We start from the raw sequence: 18277 nt of genomic DNA, 5'->3' as shown, positions 1-18277 counted from the left end.
GGTTATTACTAATAAGGTTGGATATGCAAGCATTTTGGAATGAATTTACATCAGTCAGTTCTAAAAGAATAGCTTTTAAGACAGAAACATAGGGCTGAAAAGGAATATTTTTTATTTTCGGCACAGGAGCCCAAAAAGGTTAGCCACCACTGTCTTAGGATCTCTTTTATACCATAACAAGTCTCCTCCATCATGTGTCTGCGCATTTGACTTTTGTTTCGAAAGTGAAAAATTGCATTTATTATTGCTTCTTTCATACTACCAGCATTTATCTAGTCCAGTGGTGGCTAATCTTTTTGGGTTCCTGTGCCAAAAATTGTGCACGCACTTGCACGCTTGCACTCACGTGCCAGCACCCAGAAGGCAATGTGCCGCCCCCTATGCATGCTCACTTCACCTGTTCATCCAAGTCAATAATACAAATGGTGAAGAATATAGCACTCTTGACTGATCTTTATGGTACTCCACTCAATATATTTCTCCAATTTGATGAAAAATCATTGGTGAATACTCCATAACTTTTATGACCTGTCCTAAGATCTTCCAGGTATTGAGGTCGGACTGACAAATCGATAGTCCCCTTGTTCCTCCATTTTGCCTTTTAGAAAAAAAGAATGCCTATCTCTAAATCATACGGCATTTCTTTAATTTGTCAGGATGTCTCAGAGATGATATGTAAGCTTTAATATCAGATCATCAGTTCTTTCATCAGCAGTTTAGTTGGTCTTGGGTATTTAAAGATAAATAGATACTTTCCAAATACATTTTTATTAGAAAATTTCAATCCTGTCCCTTCATCCTACTCTTTACAATTTCTTGATAGAAAACATTTTTGTTGCAGAAGATGAGTCAAAATATGAGTTAAGTAGTTCTGCCTCTGCTACCTGTTAATGTTTTGTGACCTTTATTCAGCGGTTGATACAGTGATTCTTTTTTTTATTTTGAACATACTGAAAGTAGTTGGTTTTGATTGTTCTTAGGCATTCTTTGTTAACCCTACCTCATGCTGTGCTTTTTTGCGCAGTTACATTGGCTGATTTTGTCCTTAGTTTTTTGCCCCTCATTTTAGTCATCTATTCCCAGCTGAACCTTTTGAAGAAATTGTATCCTTAACTACTGACTACTAGTCATGGAAGTCATCTCACTAGGTTTCCCTTATATCCATTATAGATATACTTGCCCTCAAATAGCAGGTATTCAGGCTCACCTTATTTACTTTTTGTACTGTGAATAATAGTGGTTATACATTGTTATACACAGTGGTCATTAACTTTCTGAACCAATCCTCCTGTTATTTGAGCAATTTAATAGGCTTCATTAAAGCAAGGCTCCTACCTTCCCTGTATATTAGGCAAGTCTTTATTTGAGTTTGTGTTTTAAAGATTTTGTTTTCAGCCCCTACAAGTTTCACTTTAAAGCTCTCCTGATAAAATTCTCTATTCTTTGGCTGAATATGGTTTTATCAGTCCTTCTGAGGTACAGCCCGTCTTGTGTCAGCAGTCTGGTATTTCCTTTTCCAATATTTTTCCATGGACTAGAAGGAAAGATGAGAACATCACTAAGCCCCCACTCCCCAAGTATTGAATTTATTTCTTAATTTTTTTGAGTCTTATTGTAGTTGTTCTTTGCAGTATTAATTTGTCCCATGTTGATTAGTAAGCAGGGAGAATTATCAGTGAATTTGGTCAAGTTTGGAAAGTTTTGTCTTTGTGATTCTTGCTCCTGGCAGATAGCACACTTTAACAATCAAAAGGATTGGAACATCCACTTACTTTGGGTCTTTATAGTAGTAACAGGACTTTTCTTTTCCTTTTTTTCTGTAGAGTTGAAACTGCATCCTCTCTGCCTTTAAGGGATTCACCAACATATCTCTTGGTCTACCCTTGAAGGCTTAGAGTTGCTTCCTCTATAAAAATGAAAGTTTTCTCAGTCCCAGTGCTGTAGTATATGTTTACATCATTTGGGTCTGTTTGTCAGTCTGTTCATTGATAATCATTGTGATTCAGACAAGTAGGATCTAAAAATCCATAGAAGATTTTTAAAGTTATTAGCATTGTGCTGTAGTGTATTTTTAGGCAAACAATTGCACCTGCTTAAAAAGTTATTCTTTGTTTAATAAGAGTAATTGTGACTGGAATTTCCATCATTAGTTGATGTAGTCATAAAGCATGATGTCACATAATCACATCACTTAGTGATGGCAGTCCCTGTTATCATTATGCAAGGATAGCTGTCGTTAAGGAAGGACCTCCTCACAACTTCCTCCAGGCTTCCAAACAAGCCAAGTCAATAGAGAAGCTGGCAGGAAGTTGTAAGCCCTGGGCAGCTCACAGGCAGGCCAGTGGGTAGGTCAGTGAATTCTGTGGCTTGAGAGCAGCCAGCTAGGGGTTAGCTGCTCCCAACGACAGGTGGCACAGCACAAACACAGCTGGGTGGTGTTGGTTGCTCCCAAATGTGGGAGGGCGTTGAGGTGGCTGCTGTGGCACCAGTGTGCCCAGGTAGGAGGCAGTTGCTACTGGGTGTGTGGGTGGAGCAAGTGTGGCTGGGCAGGGTGGTGGCGGCCGTTACTGAATGTGGTTGGGTATTGCAGACATGCAATCTGGGAGGTATGAGTAATCCGGCTGTAGCTGGGCTTCTCAGTGGAGAAGGGGGTGAGATTGACTTACAAGAGTTATCCCATGGCCTTGCTGGCTTCTCATTCACTTTGCTTGTGTGGGAAGCTGGCAAGAAGGCTGTCAATGGAGATGACCCAACAAAGTAGGAAAGAGAAGTATCGGAGAGATCTCTTTGCTACAAGCAACAGTTTCAAGAGTTATTAAAAAATTCAAATCTAGTTATGGGTTTTAGCTCAGTGGCAGGATCATGCTTTTGATGAAAAAAATATTTCAAGTTTGGTCTCTAGCATTTCCACACAGGACTGGAAAATTTCCTGTCTGAAATTCAGAAATTTTCCAGTATTTTAAGCAGTAATTTGATTATTTCAAATTATTTGTATTGCAAACATTACTGCCTATGAAACATTCTGAAGTTTCTTTATTACCTGCTTATTGCATTTTCAGAATTTATCAGTTAAAATGTCATTTTCATATTATCATTTTATTTTCAGTATTGTGGTTTAATGATATAGAAATCTGAAATTTTCTTAATGCCTCTTTATATTACCATTGTTACCTCCTTTCATATTCTTTCATAAGTATTTGGAGATAGCTAATACTGTTATAGTGCAAGGGAAGGGTGTTATTATGGTTAATATTAGCCTGAGCAATAAATCTGTTTCTTTAATGTTACTGATATATAATTTTAATTCATCTCCAGATGCACTATTGATTGGAAGAAAGGAAAAAATGTTACAGTAAAAACAATAAAGAAGAAACAGAAACATAAGGGTCGAGGCACTGTCAGAACAATTACTAAACAAGTACCTAATGACTCATTTTTTAATTTCTTCAGTCCAATTAAAGGTAACATTGATTCAATTTATTCTGCCCTTGTTTTATAATACTGAACTTTTTCCATGTCACAAATATGAGCAAAACAATTGAATGGATTTTATTTCTTGTTGGAATATTTTCAGGTTTGAGTAGACTGTGTAAAGATTTAGTATTGAGAATCAAAGCAAGTTGGAACTAGCAAAATGTTTAACAGTTGCAGAAATAAGTCTCCAGCTCAGAATGGGTATTTAATTTTGACCATGATGTAGTTAACCTGGATGAGGTACTTGCAATGTTTTCTAGAGGTCATAAAATCACTCTCAATAACCTAAGAATTGGAATTAACAACATAATAGTTCCTACTTGTTAGATTCTAGTTTTTCTACATGATGTCTCTTCTTAGTAAATTGCAGTGCAAAATTGTTATTTAATCTATGTGAATCATGGCTCTGAACTAGGAAAAGACACAACAAAACTTGGAAAAACAGTTTGAATATTCGTTACCACAGATTTTTCTTGTCAGGAGAGCTATATTTTACTAACCAAGCAAAACGAAAATAAAGTTACCGCAATGTTGTGAATTTCTTCTTATGATTCTCATCATAGCGAATGCAAATAAGAAAGAAGATTCCATAGTACCATCCCTATAGGGGTATGGATAATGTTGAAAAATTCCTTTAAGATATGATTTAATATTAATGAGATAACTATTAGAGTATTGCATTTTAACAATGCTATTTATTATTAAATGTCCTTTGACTCTCATCTACATGGAAATATAAATTTTAACATACATCTCTTTCTTTTTAATTATGTAAATATTAGTGCCATACAAACTTATTCATCACCCCAAACCATCCATGTTTTGCAGTTTTCTTTTGCACCGTTTTTCTGACTCCATGCTTAAACTGTTTGATGCTTAAACTACTGGTTTAGGAAACAAAGGGAGAGACACTTTATATTGGATTTCTATTTGTCCCTTCACAAAGGCACTATACTAGAACATACTTTGGATTTTTTTAAAAATCTGTCTATTCATATAAATACTATACATGTTAGTATTTGAAACACAAAAATTGCTTTATAAACAATTTACAGTACATTTGTGTTTTTTCCCCCTGTAGTTTCAGGAGATGGAGAATCACTGGTAAGTTTTATTTCATTTTTAAAAATAATGAGTTCAGCTTTATAGCTTCACATTTGATTATTCATATTAGATATTTCATTAACAATGTTGCATAAAGTCTAATCAATTCAATGATGGCTTTCTATTTATTATTTTTTCTCTGGTATTTGGTCTCTAAGCTTTATGTAATCTTCTTGCTCTCCAAAGCTGTTCAGTAATTTTTTTACAATATTTTTTTGCTTCAAAAACAGGTTTACGTATATAAAAATGTCTTTCTAATAAAATGTTGATATTACTTGATACTAGTTTGGGAAACAGACAACTTTTCTATAAATCAGAATTCTCTTTTTTAGCAGTTGTAAATTAGTAGAAATGCATATCTATAGCTTACAGAATACTTCAATTTAATTTCTATTACTCATTTTAAATTATTTTTGATGATAAGATAGATGTAGTTATACAGACACATAATTTCTTTTAATTTTGCAGGATGAAGATTCAGAGTGTACTTTAGCCATAGATTTTGAAGTTGGGCACTTCTTCCGTGAAAGAATAGTGCCCCGTGCTGTACTCTATTTCACTGGAGAAGCTATAGAAGATGATGATAATGTATGTGTCTCACAATTATTTCAGGTTTATTTGTTTGTATGTATTAGTTTTGCATAGAGACATTGTACTTGCTTTTAATAATATTTTTGCTGCTTAGAAAAGAAAATTCAAAGCTTTAAAGTCAAGATTAATAATATTAGTTCAAAGTTGGTAATTTCTCCACTATATGTGAGTCCTGCATCTTGTAAGTAAACTAGGTGGGCAATACTTTCCTCAAAAATTTCCTAGTAAGGATTTTGTTTACTTAGCAGGCATGAATGATGGAACATCATTTGGAAACAAAAATTGAGATTTGTGCAGACTCTGCTTTTTTATTAGTTATACTACACAAAATACAGCTGGCTGTAAAATAGGAATATTCATAGAATAAGAAAAAGTTACGGTGTGTTATTTTATTTCATGTCTTTCCTGTTATATTAGACTCATGGAAGAACAAAATCCATGCTATAAATAGATAAATTCATGCATTTGACTAGATGCATTTTATTACCACTACAATTGCTATTAACATGCAATCATTCAATAATACCTGAGGTGAACAAGGACAAGGACCTGTACACAAGAAATTGAGTCAGTGTGTACCTCCCCCTTTGGACCCTAATATATAAAGAAGACTAAATCATTTCCAGTAATTGCTGTAATATTTAAATAGCACTTAAGTTTCAATGTCCAGCATAATAATAGTTCTAACAACAGTTCTACCAGTATGTTGTTATTACCATAACAAATGTGTGTAGAATTGCTTACTCTGAAAAGATAGTAGCTTATATAGTGCTGTTCACTGAACTTACCACTGTGGGGGTGATATGAGACTGAGAACTTCCCAGCTACTCTTTTGTTCAGTGTATTATCCTATCTTAAAGAAAATATTGCACACACAGTTTTGCTGTTTGTTTGACAAATGTTCCTTTTTGTAGCTTTAAAAACAAATAGAAAAGATAAATTATGCAAAATACAGAATAACAACCCTCTGCTCGAGCAGGAATGTTTGTTCAGATCTTTAATATTATATTTAAGTACAGTGAAATAAAAAGTAGAGAATTGAGTTGAACTCATCCCAGATCCTGGCTACTTAGCCCATCTGGTTTTCTTGGTAATAACAGGGAAATGATTACCTTCTTCCATGTTTTATCCAGCTTCCCTGCCTGGTATTCAAATATTAGGTTCAGCCTTGCTTAAGGCTTTTTGAGATAGTCAGTTGAACATTTAAGAAAACCTCATAGAAATTTGCAATGAATATTGAAATAAAAAATGTTCACGTCTATTGAAAGTACCTTGCTATATTTAGAATAAGTTATCGATTCATCTTCTCTGAAATAATTATGGGAATGTAGAAAGTTATATTTAATTGTTCAGTATGTGAATGCAGATATTAGTCTGATACATTTTAAACTGTCAGATATATATAGGTAGATTTGGAAAAAAATATGGTTCAAATATTCATATAAATGCTAATAAGTATAATGAGTGTAAAGTGATATCTAAATGAGTTTCTCACCCTCCCTACTCTCTACTCCATCCTTTTAATTAGTTTGAAGAAGGAGAGGAAGGAGAAGAAGAGGTGAGTATATTATGGTTTAATATATTTCGTTCAGTGGAATACATAATAAATACTGTAGGCTGAATAATCAAGGAGATGCATTTTAGAACAGTGATTGGAAAACTAAGGTTTTATATTAACCTTATTTTTTTGTTTTGCATGTCTATAAGTATTGACCCAGATGGAATACCTCAGTATCAAAAGTCAGCAATAACAAATTGGCTATTGTGTCTATATTTAAAAGACAGTCTAGTTCAAAGGGAAGCTAGAGGAGTTACAGAACTAGAATTCTTGAAAACCACACTTTTTATTTTACAATTACATTAAAAAGAAGTTAAGTGCAATTCTGAAAATGTTACTCCCAAACGTAAGTGAAAGCTAGTTAGGAAAGCAGAAAGTAGGCTGAAGTTAGAAGAATCCTATATTTATTAATTCCCAGTAACAAATAGCTTAGATCTTAGTTCAGTGGTAGATATTCTGTAGATCTGGTCGTCTACTTCTCAAAAGACAGAAACCATATGACCTGATTCACATTCCCTTTTTCTGTAGATCATTTCTTAATTGCTGATTATTTCTTTCATTTATACAGAGCAGAGATAGGTCTTTTTTCTATTTCCCATCCTTCACCCTTTTTCTTCATTTTTAAACAAATTAATTATTGATAAAAGGAATATCCTGCTGTCCCCGCTTCTGGTTGTTATTACTTCTTTCTTCTGATTTCTGAGACTTCCAGTATAGGGTGTGATGGATGTTTATCACTAGCCATATTATTTTGGAGGGTATGTGTTGTGAATTTATTTGTAAGTAAGCTGCTGTAGCTTCTTTCAGCCACAAGAAACTTCTGCAATATTTATTCCTCTGTCAAATTTTGATGCAGGAGAATTTCCAAAGACAAGACTTGCTGACTTTATCTCTGCAACATTGAAGAAACAGTCCACTCATTTAAAGCACTTCTCTTTGTAGACAGAACTGATCATTTTGAAAATCTTACCAGAATTACTAATAACAGTTGAGAGAGTAAAAATATTCATGATCATTCATGAGAAAAGAAGGATAAAATTACCTGAAATGTGTTCATTCTTAGAAAGATGCTGGTTTAGTCTCATCTTACTGTTACTTATTTCTACTACTTTTAAAAAGAATGAAATACTCAAAAAATATTCTAATTTTTCTTGTCAGAATAGCTAAAGGAAATGTTAAATAGTCTATATCATCAGTTTCAGTACAAAGATTGGCTTGTGTTTATCACATCTTCTCAAAACCCAGCATTCATATTTCATGGCCTTTACCAGTTTCCTTACTTGAAAACCCTCTTTGATCTCAAATCTTTTCAAAAGTTACAAAGACCTTTAGCAATCAGATTGCCTCAGGATAACAAGCTTGCTTGGCAAACTTTGTAAACAAAAGAATCTAGTACCATCATTCCAGCTAAACGATGCCATTAACTTATAATAGAGACTAATCCTTTCTCTGAAAAGACAGGAAGATCCAATTGATAACAGATGCATTTAATATTACAAAGCAGTGGACACATGTTTCTGGTCTTTGTGATTAGTAAGAATCAGCAATTTAAAAAATGGATGAAATAATGTGCATAATTATGTCAAAGTCTTGGTTGTCAAAAAAAAAAAAAAAAGCATACTTATCCCAGTCCTTTCTTTTAAAATCTAGGAATTAGAAGGGGAAGAAGAAGGAGAAGAGGAAGATGCAGAAAGTGAACCTAAGGTAGGCTCTGTTGAAATACTTATATTAAGCCAAAATTATAAATTGCACCACATGCCACATACATTCTACTAATTCTAAAATTAATAATTGGTTAATTTTAAAAATGGCCCAATTTTTTTGTTCATTATTCATTCAAATGAATACGCTCTCACTTTTTCCTTGTTATTACTAAGCTAATACTAGTTCATTTCATTTTCTTTAACCTGACAAATTAATAGTTTTATAACATGTCATACATTATAAATAGCAAATTCTGTTTGTCTTGTATACATACATTTTTATAAACTTAGAAATATATTTTAGCATATTTCTGCTTATTTAAAAGCTTTGCAGATTTGAAATATATTTGTCCATTTTATGCCATTCGCTTTTGTGTTTCTATTGTTTTTCATTCTAAAATACCAAAATTTGCTTTATTCATTTCATTTTTTTCCTACTTGCCTAAAAAGGAATTCTTAATTTGCAGATGACACTTAATAAATTCCACATACACAATTACAGGGATATTTATAGTGATGTAATTGTTATGTGGTATTCCTATGTGATCTTTTTCTCTTGAATGAACATTTTAGTCATGTAGGTGAGATGAAATAATTCACAAAGTATTTCTCCCTTTCCTTTCCTTTCCTTTCCTTTCCTTTCCTTTCCTTTCCTTTCCTTTCCTCACTTTTCACTTCCTGCCCCATTTTTAAAATTACAGCATGGAAAGAATCCTCCTTGTCATCAGTTCTCAAACTAGTTTTACTTACACTGATAGCTGGTTATCTGCAATACATTGACCAGAGATCTATATTAAAATAAAAGTAAAATATGCAAATATTTACATGTGAAAATTGGTTTTGAATTTTGTACATGTTGATTTGAACATATGACCTGTACACTTGACACAATTGTACACATGGCTTAGAGATAAAGTTTCATGACTATTGTATAACTATTATAGTAATGATGTGATAGTTACTGAATTGAAAATGAAATGCATTGCAGGCAAGTGTTAACATCTTTGGTTAGAAAAAATGGAAAATACGCTTATTTCTGTGAGTGATTGTATGTGACAAATTGTTTTTTTGTGCCTTCTGGAATACTAGTTACTGCTTTTTACTTTTGTTTATTTGGGTCCATTTCATCTTTCTTTTTTGCTGACAGTTCGTTTCAATTTTTCCCGTTTAGGTGTAATTTAAGTCTGTTTATCATTCATTCATTCATTTATAGGTAAGGTTGAATTCCATTAATACCTAACTTCCAAGGCTCCCCCCTCCCCCCCCCCTTTTTGAACCCATGCAAATTTCATTCATTTAAGTACCTAATTTGTGTCATTCACCTATTCTATAGAAAGAAATGGTACTTTATCAAGATAGTGTATAATTAAGTCCACAAAGACTTGGTTAATGTTGAAAAAAATACATAAAATAGATGTGACTCTTAAATTGTAGATAATGACCGTTAGGGGAAATTAACATTAGATATGTCTTCTCAAATGTCCAGATACAATCTAAAAAGAAATGTTCCAACCTAACTACTTAGGTATTCAATATTGAGCTGTTTACCCTTACAGATGGAATAATCTGTTTCAAGATCAGATTGTTTCTATTAAGGTTGTGGTGGCCTGTTGCAGTGTTGAAATGCTTTCAGTGACATCACAACTTTGGAATTAGATATTTGGTGGGGTCAACATTATTTCATTCAAAAAGTACATTCTAGAATGTATTTGTTACTGTATCGGGGTGTGCATGTGTGTGTTGGTTGGTTCTTTGTGTAGGCTTTAGTGATTTAAAACTACTAGCTACATTTTGGTATGTTTTCAGTATTTGGAACTCATTAGAAGATATTGTTCCAAACTCAGTGTGATTTAGCCTTGACATTTAAAAAGAGTGTCATCTATGCTAAATTAGTAACATCTATTTAAACATTACTTTGTGCATTTAGATTGGTTTAATTTCCTTCTCTTTGATGCTATTAATGTATCAAAATAGTTGTCATTTGCATTTAAATATCTTTTATTAAGCTGGTATTTTGATTTGAAATTTGTCATTTTTTCATCAATAACTGATGGTCTTAACAGAAACTGTTGTTTCAGCTGAAAAACGTTCTCTTTGTGAAAAGTAGGTAGATAGACATATAGCCCAAATTTTTACTCTGGTTATTCCAGATAAATTTTATTGAAGACCATTGCAGTATTTGAAATTGTTTAATCTTTTAACTACTTGCTTCTGTGGGGTCTTTCTCCAGAATAAGCCATTAACTTGATCAGCTCTTCTCTTAAACTGTTTTTCTTCCTCAGATGTTCATATCATCTATATCTGACTTCTTGTTTTAGAATATTTTACTTCCTCCCTGTTTTCACAACATTTGAGTTTTAGAAGCACTTGAAGAAGTTCTGGAAGATGTTACTTAAGCTAAAAGTTTATTATCCATGGCAGAAGATCTTGTGCATAATGTAGTAGGTATTCCTTTGAAAGGAAATTATTGAAAGATTCAGAAATCACTGTTTTACCTGTAAATTGTTAAAGGGTTGATTCATTAGCCCTTATGTATGCAATTTAATTCTGTGTAAATGAAATAAAATGCCTTCCACTGAAACAGTTGCCTGGTAATATCTCCCCAAGGACCCACATCATTCTGCATGGTGGAAACCTCTAGGCGCAATCAGGGATTTTCCATTAGGTCGCAGTCTTTTCCCTTCCACTCCTGTGGTGATGGAGAAAGGTGAAAAACCTACCTTGGGATTCTCAAGCAGAGACAGCCTGAAAATAGGAAAGGAGGAAAGCAGTGCCACTCCCCATCTCTCTCCTCTCTCAAATGCTTCCTACCCATATTCCCAACATGAGGTAAAGAAAGACTCCATAGGGACAAGAGGGCAAGAACTGCCCAATCTTCTCTGTCTTCATTGGACTCCAATCAGACACCTCCCTTCAAGACCAATTGGACATATGAGGTGTTTGAGACCTTAAATACGGTCTTGAATGGTTATACTTTAGAATTCGCCAGCCTGTTATTTCCCAAGAATATTTCTACCCTTTTGGTCAGACAGTGCAACCAACAATTATTTTGGTTCTGAAACTTAAAAATAATTTTCTGAGTACTAATAAAGGAGGATGTTTGTAGCTTAAGGTTGACGTGAGGGTCCTTGGTGCTCTCTGATCTTGCTTGTTTTCTTGCAGATATTTCATTACCCTAACTAGGTAACCTCATCTTGCCTCTGGAATAAGATGCCCACTTGAGATTGCCCTGCACTACTGTAGAAAAACCTAGGATTCTATTTTCTAGTGTTAGTGACTGTTGTAATGTCTTGTTTCAGCATTGTTAATAACTCTTCATTTAATTTAGAAGCTACATAATAATCATATTCCTCTATGCTTCTTCAGTACTCTTTTTATTTCCTGAATTATGAATATTCAATTACTTCTTTTCTTACTCTTAAACTAGATATTCCCTATTTATCCTTATCTAATAAAGTGGCTAAAATATCATATTGTTAGGTTTGTTTTTGCTCCCAAAGTAGCCTTAATATGGATTATTGTGCTGTAGAGTGTACATACAGTTTTGCTGTCTCCATTTTTGGGGGATGTTTTGAATAAAAATCTTGCTTCTAAGAAGCTGCTACACATGATTGATAAATGTTCCATGACCTACATAGGAAACATTTCTAATAGTAAAAATGTCAGGTTTTGTGCACCACTCAACAGCAAGGATATAAGAAAATAGGAATTAAGAGTAATTCTTCTCTGAATAAAATATTCAATCACTTGGAAAACAGCATTATATATTACTAGCAGTCCTTGATGTATAATCACAATTGAGCCCAAAATTTCTGTTGCTAAAGCAAGGCAGTTACTAAGTGAGTTTTGCCCCATTTTACAATCTTGCCACAGCTGTTAAGTGAATGAATCAATGCAGTTGTTGAGTTAGTAGCATGGTTGTAAAGTGAATCTGGCTTCCTATTGACTTTGCTTATCAGAAGGTTGCAAAAGATGATTGCATGAAGTTACCAAACTTCTGAGTTTTGATCACGGGAAGCTGCAATGGTTGTAAATGTGAAAAACTATCATAAGGCATTTTTTTCAGTGCTGCGTAACGGCTAGTGAACCAATGGTTGTAAGTCAGGGACTACCTGTACTTGCCTTTTTCATGATCCCTTTTTAAGCAATAAATATGCTGTATTACATTTGTGTAATCTTAATCTTTAATCCAAAAAATTACACAAACTTAATGTACTTCTATGCTGTCAAAATGATTTGCTTTAGATTTGCTACTGTTCAAATGTATTGTTGGTGAATGGAATACAAAACAAGACAACGCTTAAATAGCCATAAAAATTAAAATAATTGTTTTTGTTAGAAATATAAGTGATATGAGTTGAGCTTTTAACAATTATCAAACGAATATCAAGAAAGTCACAAGTTGTAGGGAGTTTTTTTCCCCTTGCTTTTGGAATTTTTCTTCCACTCTTCCTTGCAGAATCCTTGCTTGAAAATGTTTTACCTTATTTTACATATATTATAAATTTAAGAACTTCATGTAGGGATACCAAAGTTTAAACTGTAAAGGCTACTTTAAAAACTGTGTTTTCTATAAGCGTTCTTAAACACTTTGAAAGTATATTTTAAACTGTTACCTTTCAAAATAGCCATCATGTTCTTCATACGCGTTATCATTTTTTCCACAAATGTATATTGTGTGGTTATGGCTGAACAGTTCAATTTTTATTTCAGAATATTTGTGTGTGCATGCATTAGATTAGGCAGTGATGTTGAGATCAGAAGAAAGAGTAATTTCTACCAGCTTTCCATTGCAGATGATCGTTACAAAAGCAGTACTGTACCATGGACCTGTGAACAATTACTGTAGTATTAGCTTAACTTTTCAGAAGGCCTTTTGCAATGATCTCTGGGTTTTGTTTTGCAGATCTGACCAGCTTTTTGGCAGTTCTAGTGTATATTTTTTTCTGGAGCTTCCATAACTTACTTTACTTCAACAATTTTGTTCATTTAACAATATTCCTTAACAATATTCCTCATAGCTGAAAATGCTATATAGGTATTCCTCAACTTATAGCTAGCCATTTAATGTCAGTGACAGTCATGATTGCTTTGGAGTGGGTGGATGTAAAGCACTTCCAGCCATTATAAAATGTTGCACTGTCCCATCATATGACTGTTTTTCAGGCGCTTGGTAATCTGTTTGTATTTATGACTGGTTGCTCTGTGATCATGTGATCGCCATTTGAAAATCTTCTTTGCTAGCTTCCCCAGAAAGTCAGCAGGGAAAACAGACAGGGAAATTTACAAGCAGAGAAGACATTGGATTTAAGGTTCATTCCCCCAGTGCACTGCATACAGTGCATACGGTAGTATGATAACTATTAAACCTCTGCATTATCCATTCAGGGGTGTGTAGGAAAGGCTTTAAATGGGTTGTTCATATTTTAATAAAAAAAAAAAAATCTTGGGTTTTCCTTTAGAACTTTTTTTTTTAAAGCAATTTTAAAAATAATGGAACATTTACTAAAGATTCTTTGTAATTGTCTTTAATAAACTATGCAGATCAGGGATACCTGTATTAATGCACAATTTGGATAGCCTACAAAGGATCCTTTTGTTCCAATTTATCCTTTATTGTAGATATAAAAAACTACTTCTCACATTACTCTCCCTTTTTTTCTCTTTCTTCAGTATTTTCTGCAGGGCTTGCCCCTGATAGTAAACTCTTATGTGATCCTATGGTATTTTGCTTTTTCTTAAAACTGGGATTATGTTTTTATTTCTTTTTTTGAGAGATGTTCCAATTGTGTCTTGGTGGAATTTAAAAGTTTCTTTGTGACTAGTACCTTAAAAAATAGGGTTGTGTTGTTGTTTTTAACCAAGGAAGACTCCTCTCTGAACAATGATCTGAGAGTGTGATATTGTTGGTCTGGGTCAAGCGGCATTGAATGATATTCATCCATTTATTTATTCCAAATCTTAGGGTGGAATGGTGTAAAAATGTAAAAACGCAGATTGTTGTACCAGTTACTGAAAAGAATAAGTGAGCCCCTAGCCACTGTAAGAAAAAGGATGATACACCTTTATTGTTATCCATTATTTTTATAATGGCTAAAATATAGGGGTAACTAATAAGCAGTGCTTCAAATTTGAAGACAAAACACTTCTCTGATTGTAACTTTAGGTCCAAAACACTGCACAGCTTTAATAACTGGTTGTCTTGCCTTTAGGATAAAGAATAATCTACATCCCTCAAAGCACAATATATTGAATATTACTTTACAAATAAACATTTTCATATCTTAGTTCTGGTATTGGTTATGAATACAAAATTAAATGTAATGTTGAATTAAATTCAGTATTATATTGAAGTATCTTTTGCATAAATCTCTTTCTTTTTTCTTTTCATTTTTAAACAGAAAGATGCCAGTCAACCTGCTGAATGCAAACAACAATAAGGAAATACCACTTCAGAGTGATATTTGAACAGCCTGTAACAATATTTGGATACCTGGCCTGCAGTTCAGGAAATTCCATTACTGCAGCACAATCTTATTAACAATGCTTAAACTAAATTGTTTTCAAATGCATGATTTTCACTAATTCTTTTCTTATTTTTGCTTAACTTGTACAGTGGCAACTTAATGCATTTGAGAAATATGAGGTTTAATTAAAGCACACTCTACAGCCTTTGGTACAATTTAGCTCAACTGTCTCTGTAGGCTTTTCCATTAAATTAAAAAAAAATTGCCTTTTTGAAAAACTTACCCTCAACACAAGGTAAGTTTTTGTCAAAATATTATGGAATAGGAATATTTAGACTATTAAATTAATAAAATACAGTAAAAACAAATAAAGCAATATGCCTTCTGGTAGATCTTTTCCCTTTAAAATAAATCTCCTGTAGCCATTCAGACAGATTAGTGCTGCAGAGTACCTTAAAACATTGTCATTTTCACTAATTTTAAATGGAAAATAACATTTCCTTTATATTTGAAGAAAGGAGTGGTTGAGAAACATTTAGTTGTTCACCTTATTTATTAATTTTTAAGTACTTTGGTGAACTAGTACTTTTAATAGTTTTAAAATACTTGAAGAGAATCCTGTTTATAAACTATGGGTACTTGTATGTGAAAAACTCATACTTTACTCAAGAAAATGATTGCTTCTCAGACATTTCAAAACAACAAGCCTGATGTGGGCTCGCTATGTTGAGAAGGTTGCAGCACTTTAAGTATATATCCCTGGTTTGCCTTAGTTATGCTCGGCAGACAAAGGTTTGAAGCTTGAACATAAGCTGCAACTTTATATGCTTGTTCTCCACTGTTGGGTACAACTTCACTTTTAATCTTCCTTCAACTGTAAGAACAGACTAGAGTTTGATGTAATCACTGAACCAACATTTTGTAATTTGTATTCAACCTTTAAGCCAAGTGCAGTTGGTCTTGGTGATGGTTTAGCCATCAAATGCAAATTACAGGATTGGAATTCAGAGGACAGAGCAAAGTATGGCTTCCATTAAACAAAAGATAAAGTGAAACTACACACAAATGTGGAAAATAATGTTCTGGATAAATTGGAAGATGATCCAATTTGGACCTGTGAAAGCTATATCATATAATTGGAAAAATATAAATACATCCTGGGTGCATAGTTCTGATGTTTATTTGCAATATCAAGTCACTCCATTCCACATTTTCATGTTTTTTTAAAGCTCCAGAATCCTTCCGAAGAATATTCAGAATACAGTTTCGCCTTTCTTAAACATACAATGCCAGCTTATGGCAACACTTCATTACCAATTGTGTGAATGCTGTTACCAGGCATGTAGAGAGTGCTCCAGCCTTATCTTATACATTTGTAACTTAATACTGTGTTTTCAATTTGTACAGAATAGTTAGAATATTCTATTAAAGTTGTGAAACATGAAGCGTATTGTCCTGATAGTTTCTCTATCAATTCATGACATTTTCTTGTCACATTCATCAGTGTGTGACAGAGCAACTAATCACATGGATCCCTATTGAGATTTCAGCTGTAAATTTCCCTGTATATATAGTAACTTATTTTGGTTGTGGGACTCAGTTGAATATTGAGTTTTTTAGGGCTGTGTTTCTCAGCCTTGGCAACTTTTAAGATGTCTGAGTTTTATTTTAGGAGTTAAAGTCCACAAATCTTAAAGTTACCAGGAATAAGAAGCACTACTGTAGGGAATAGACTTGAAAAAAGACTGGTAGAATTCAACAGAAATAATGGCTGTTCTTGGCAATTTAAACAAAAATCAGAAGTAGAATAATACTTTTACTTTTTGAAAAAACCCCAGGGTTACAAAATAGAACACATTATTAATTCCATACATGTTAAGCAAAAGAACTAGCAAAATAGGAGGAAGGAAATTGTAAAATAGGAAAAAAGTGGGGGGGGAGGGGGGAAGGCTGGAGATTTGATGCAGTTCTAATTTTGTAATATATCTTAAAACACCTCTAGTGTAGTATCTGCAGCTGTGAAGAAATTCTTGTATAGCTGTCTGATTCTAACACAGACAGGTCAGAATAGAGTATCTCTGTTCACCTCAACTGAAACCTTGATAAATGTATCAGAAGAAAATAAATGTACATTTTTGTATTGTTGGGATCTTTGGAAGGCAATTGATGGTTGATGAGAAAAGAGATTCTATCCATCTTCATAAGTAAGAATGCTAATAATTATTCAAAATGTAGTTGGTTAACAAGCCAAAACTGTCTTTATAAATGTAAGTAAACTTCCAGGAAGAAAATAATCCAGTTAGAGTTTTGCATTTTGATGAGAAACAGAGTAAATTCTTTATGTGTTCTGTATCTTATCAATAGAATAATTGAGTTTCTTTTTTCTCCTTGTGTAAATAACAGCAAATAAAAATACTACTTTTTAGTTCCTTTTTTTCAGTAAACCTGTAAGTAAGAAACTTTATATTAATAGCAAGATAGTAAATAACTTCCAGAATACTCAAAGGGACAGATGAAAATACAAATGGGCAATTTTTGCCTAGCTTTAATTATCTCATAATTCAGTGGTTTACAATATTGCTTGGCTGCTAATTTACGGTACATTGTTCGCTGATTTTCTTATTTTCAGATTGAAGTATTTGTGGCTGGATTATAGGGTCCCCCCTCCACAGTTGTATGCAATTTTCTATGGTTTGTGAAGGTTAAATTTGGTATTTTTGCCATGAGTAAGTTGGGCTATATCTTAGTGCAACAATGAAAAATGGTCTCTAAGTACCATGCAGGATATAGTTTGGCTGCTCAGTTTGAATATATCTATTAAGTTAAATAGCACTTGGGAACTCCTTTTTCAGTTGTTACCTGCTACATTCTCCTTTCAGATTTATTGTCCATATAAATACCTTCAATAGCAGGAGACTGTTATCCTCGTGTCTTTGCGTGACTTTCACAAAGGAATTTAGTGCATGATATTGAGCTAGATAGAACCCTTTATAAGAGCTGTCAACAAAGAATAATACAGAAAAAAGTTTCCAAAATCTATTCTAAAACATTAGGGGGTGGTGGGGAAATTGGGTAATAACAAATACCTAAAAAATGATGGCTCTAGGTTAATAACCAGCTCCTCATACTTTTCCAAACAAGTTATCTTTAGTAGAGTTTATAATATATCCAATATAGCAGTCTACAAAGACTTGAATAAACATGTTTATTAAAATTACAGGAAAACTTCCAGTTGAACCAAATATAGTACTGAGCTTGAAAAGTTAAATCTTAAAGAGTTCCATGTATCTCTATTGGGGAATCCACCATATAACTTGATAAAAAGTAACTGACATGGCTACAAATATAATCATAATTCTATATTTTGAGTCAATTCCCAT

General features: G+C 33.3%; 1 protein-coding gene across 7 annotated transcripts in view; it reads left to right on the top strand.

Annotated features, from left to right (window-relative positions):
- NAP1L4 (nucleosome assembly protein 1 like 4) overlaps nt 1-16342 on the top strand; it is a 33585-nt gene extending 17243 nt beyond the window's left edge. For 3 of the 7 annotated variants that reach the window (XM_026668291.2, XM_087950888.1, XM_087950883.1), the window contains 6 exons: nt 3316-3461; nt 4556-4578; nt 5047-5166; nt 6698-6727; nt 8378-8431; nt 14832-16342. In XM_026668291.2, the coding sequence (XP_026524076.1) occupies nt 3316-3461; nt 4556-4578; nt 5047-5166; nt 6698-6727; nt 8378-8431; nt 14832-14870 (412 nt within the window). In that variant the 3' untranslated portion in view covers nt 14871-16342. Of the gene's footprint in view, nt 1-3315; nt 3462-4555; nt 4579-5046; nt 5167-6697; nt 6728-8377; nt 8432-9601; nt 9644-10712; nt 11012-14831 lie in introns of those variants that run through there. The other 4 variants (XM_026668293.2, XM_087950886.1, XM_087950884.1 and 1 more) reach the window with 3 other exon arrangements.
- The last annotated feature ends 1935 nt before the right edge of the window (nt 16343-18277 follow it).

The sequence above is a fragment of the Notechis scutatus genome, chromosome 1 (genome assembly GCF_049901735.1).
Source record: "Notechis scutatus isolate UNSWTSFEM ecotype Mainland chromosome 1, rNotScu1.2, whole genome shotgun sequence".
NCBI classification, from domain to species: domain Eukaryota; kingdom Metazoa; phylum Chordata; class Lepidosauria; order Squamata; family Elapidae; genus Notechis; species Notechis scutatus.
Note: the sequence above shows the minus strand (reverse complement) of the source record. Positions and strands in the feature narration are given on the sequence as shown.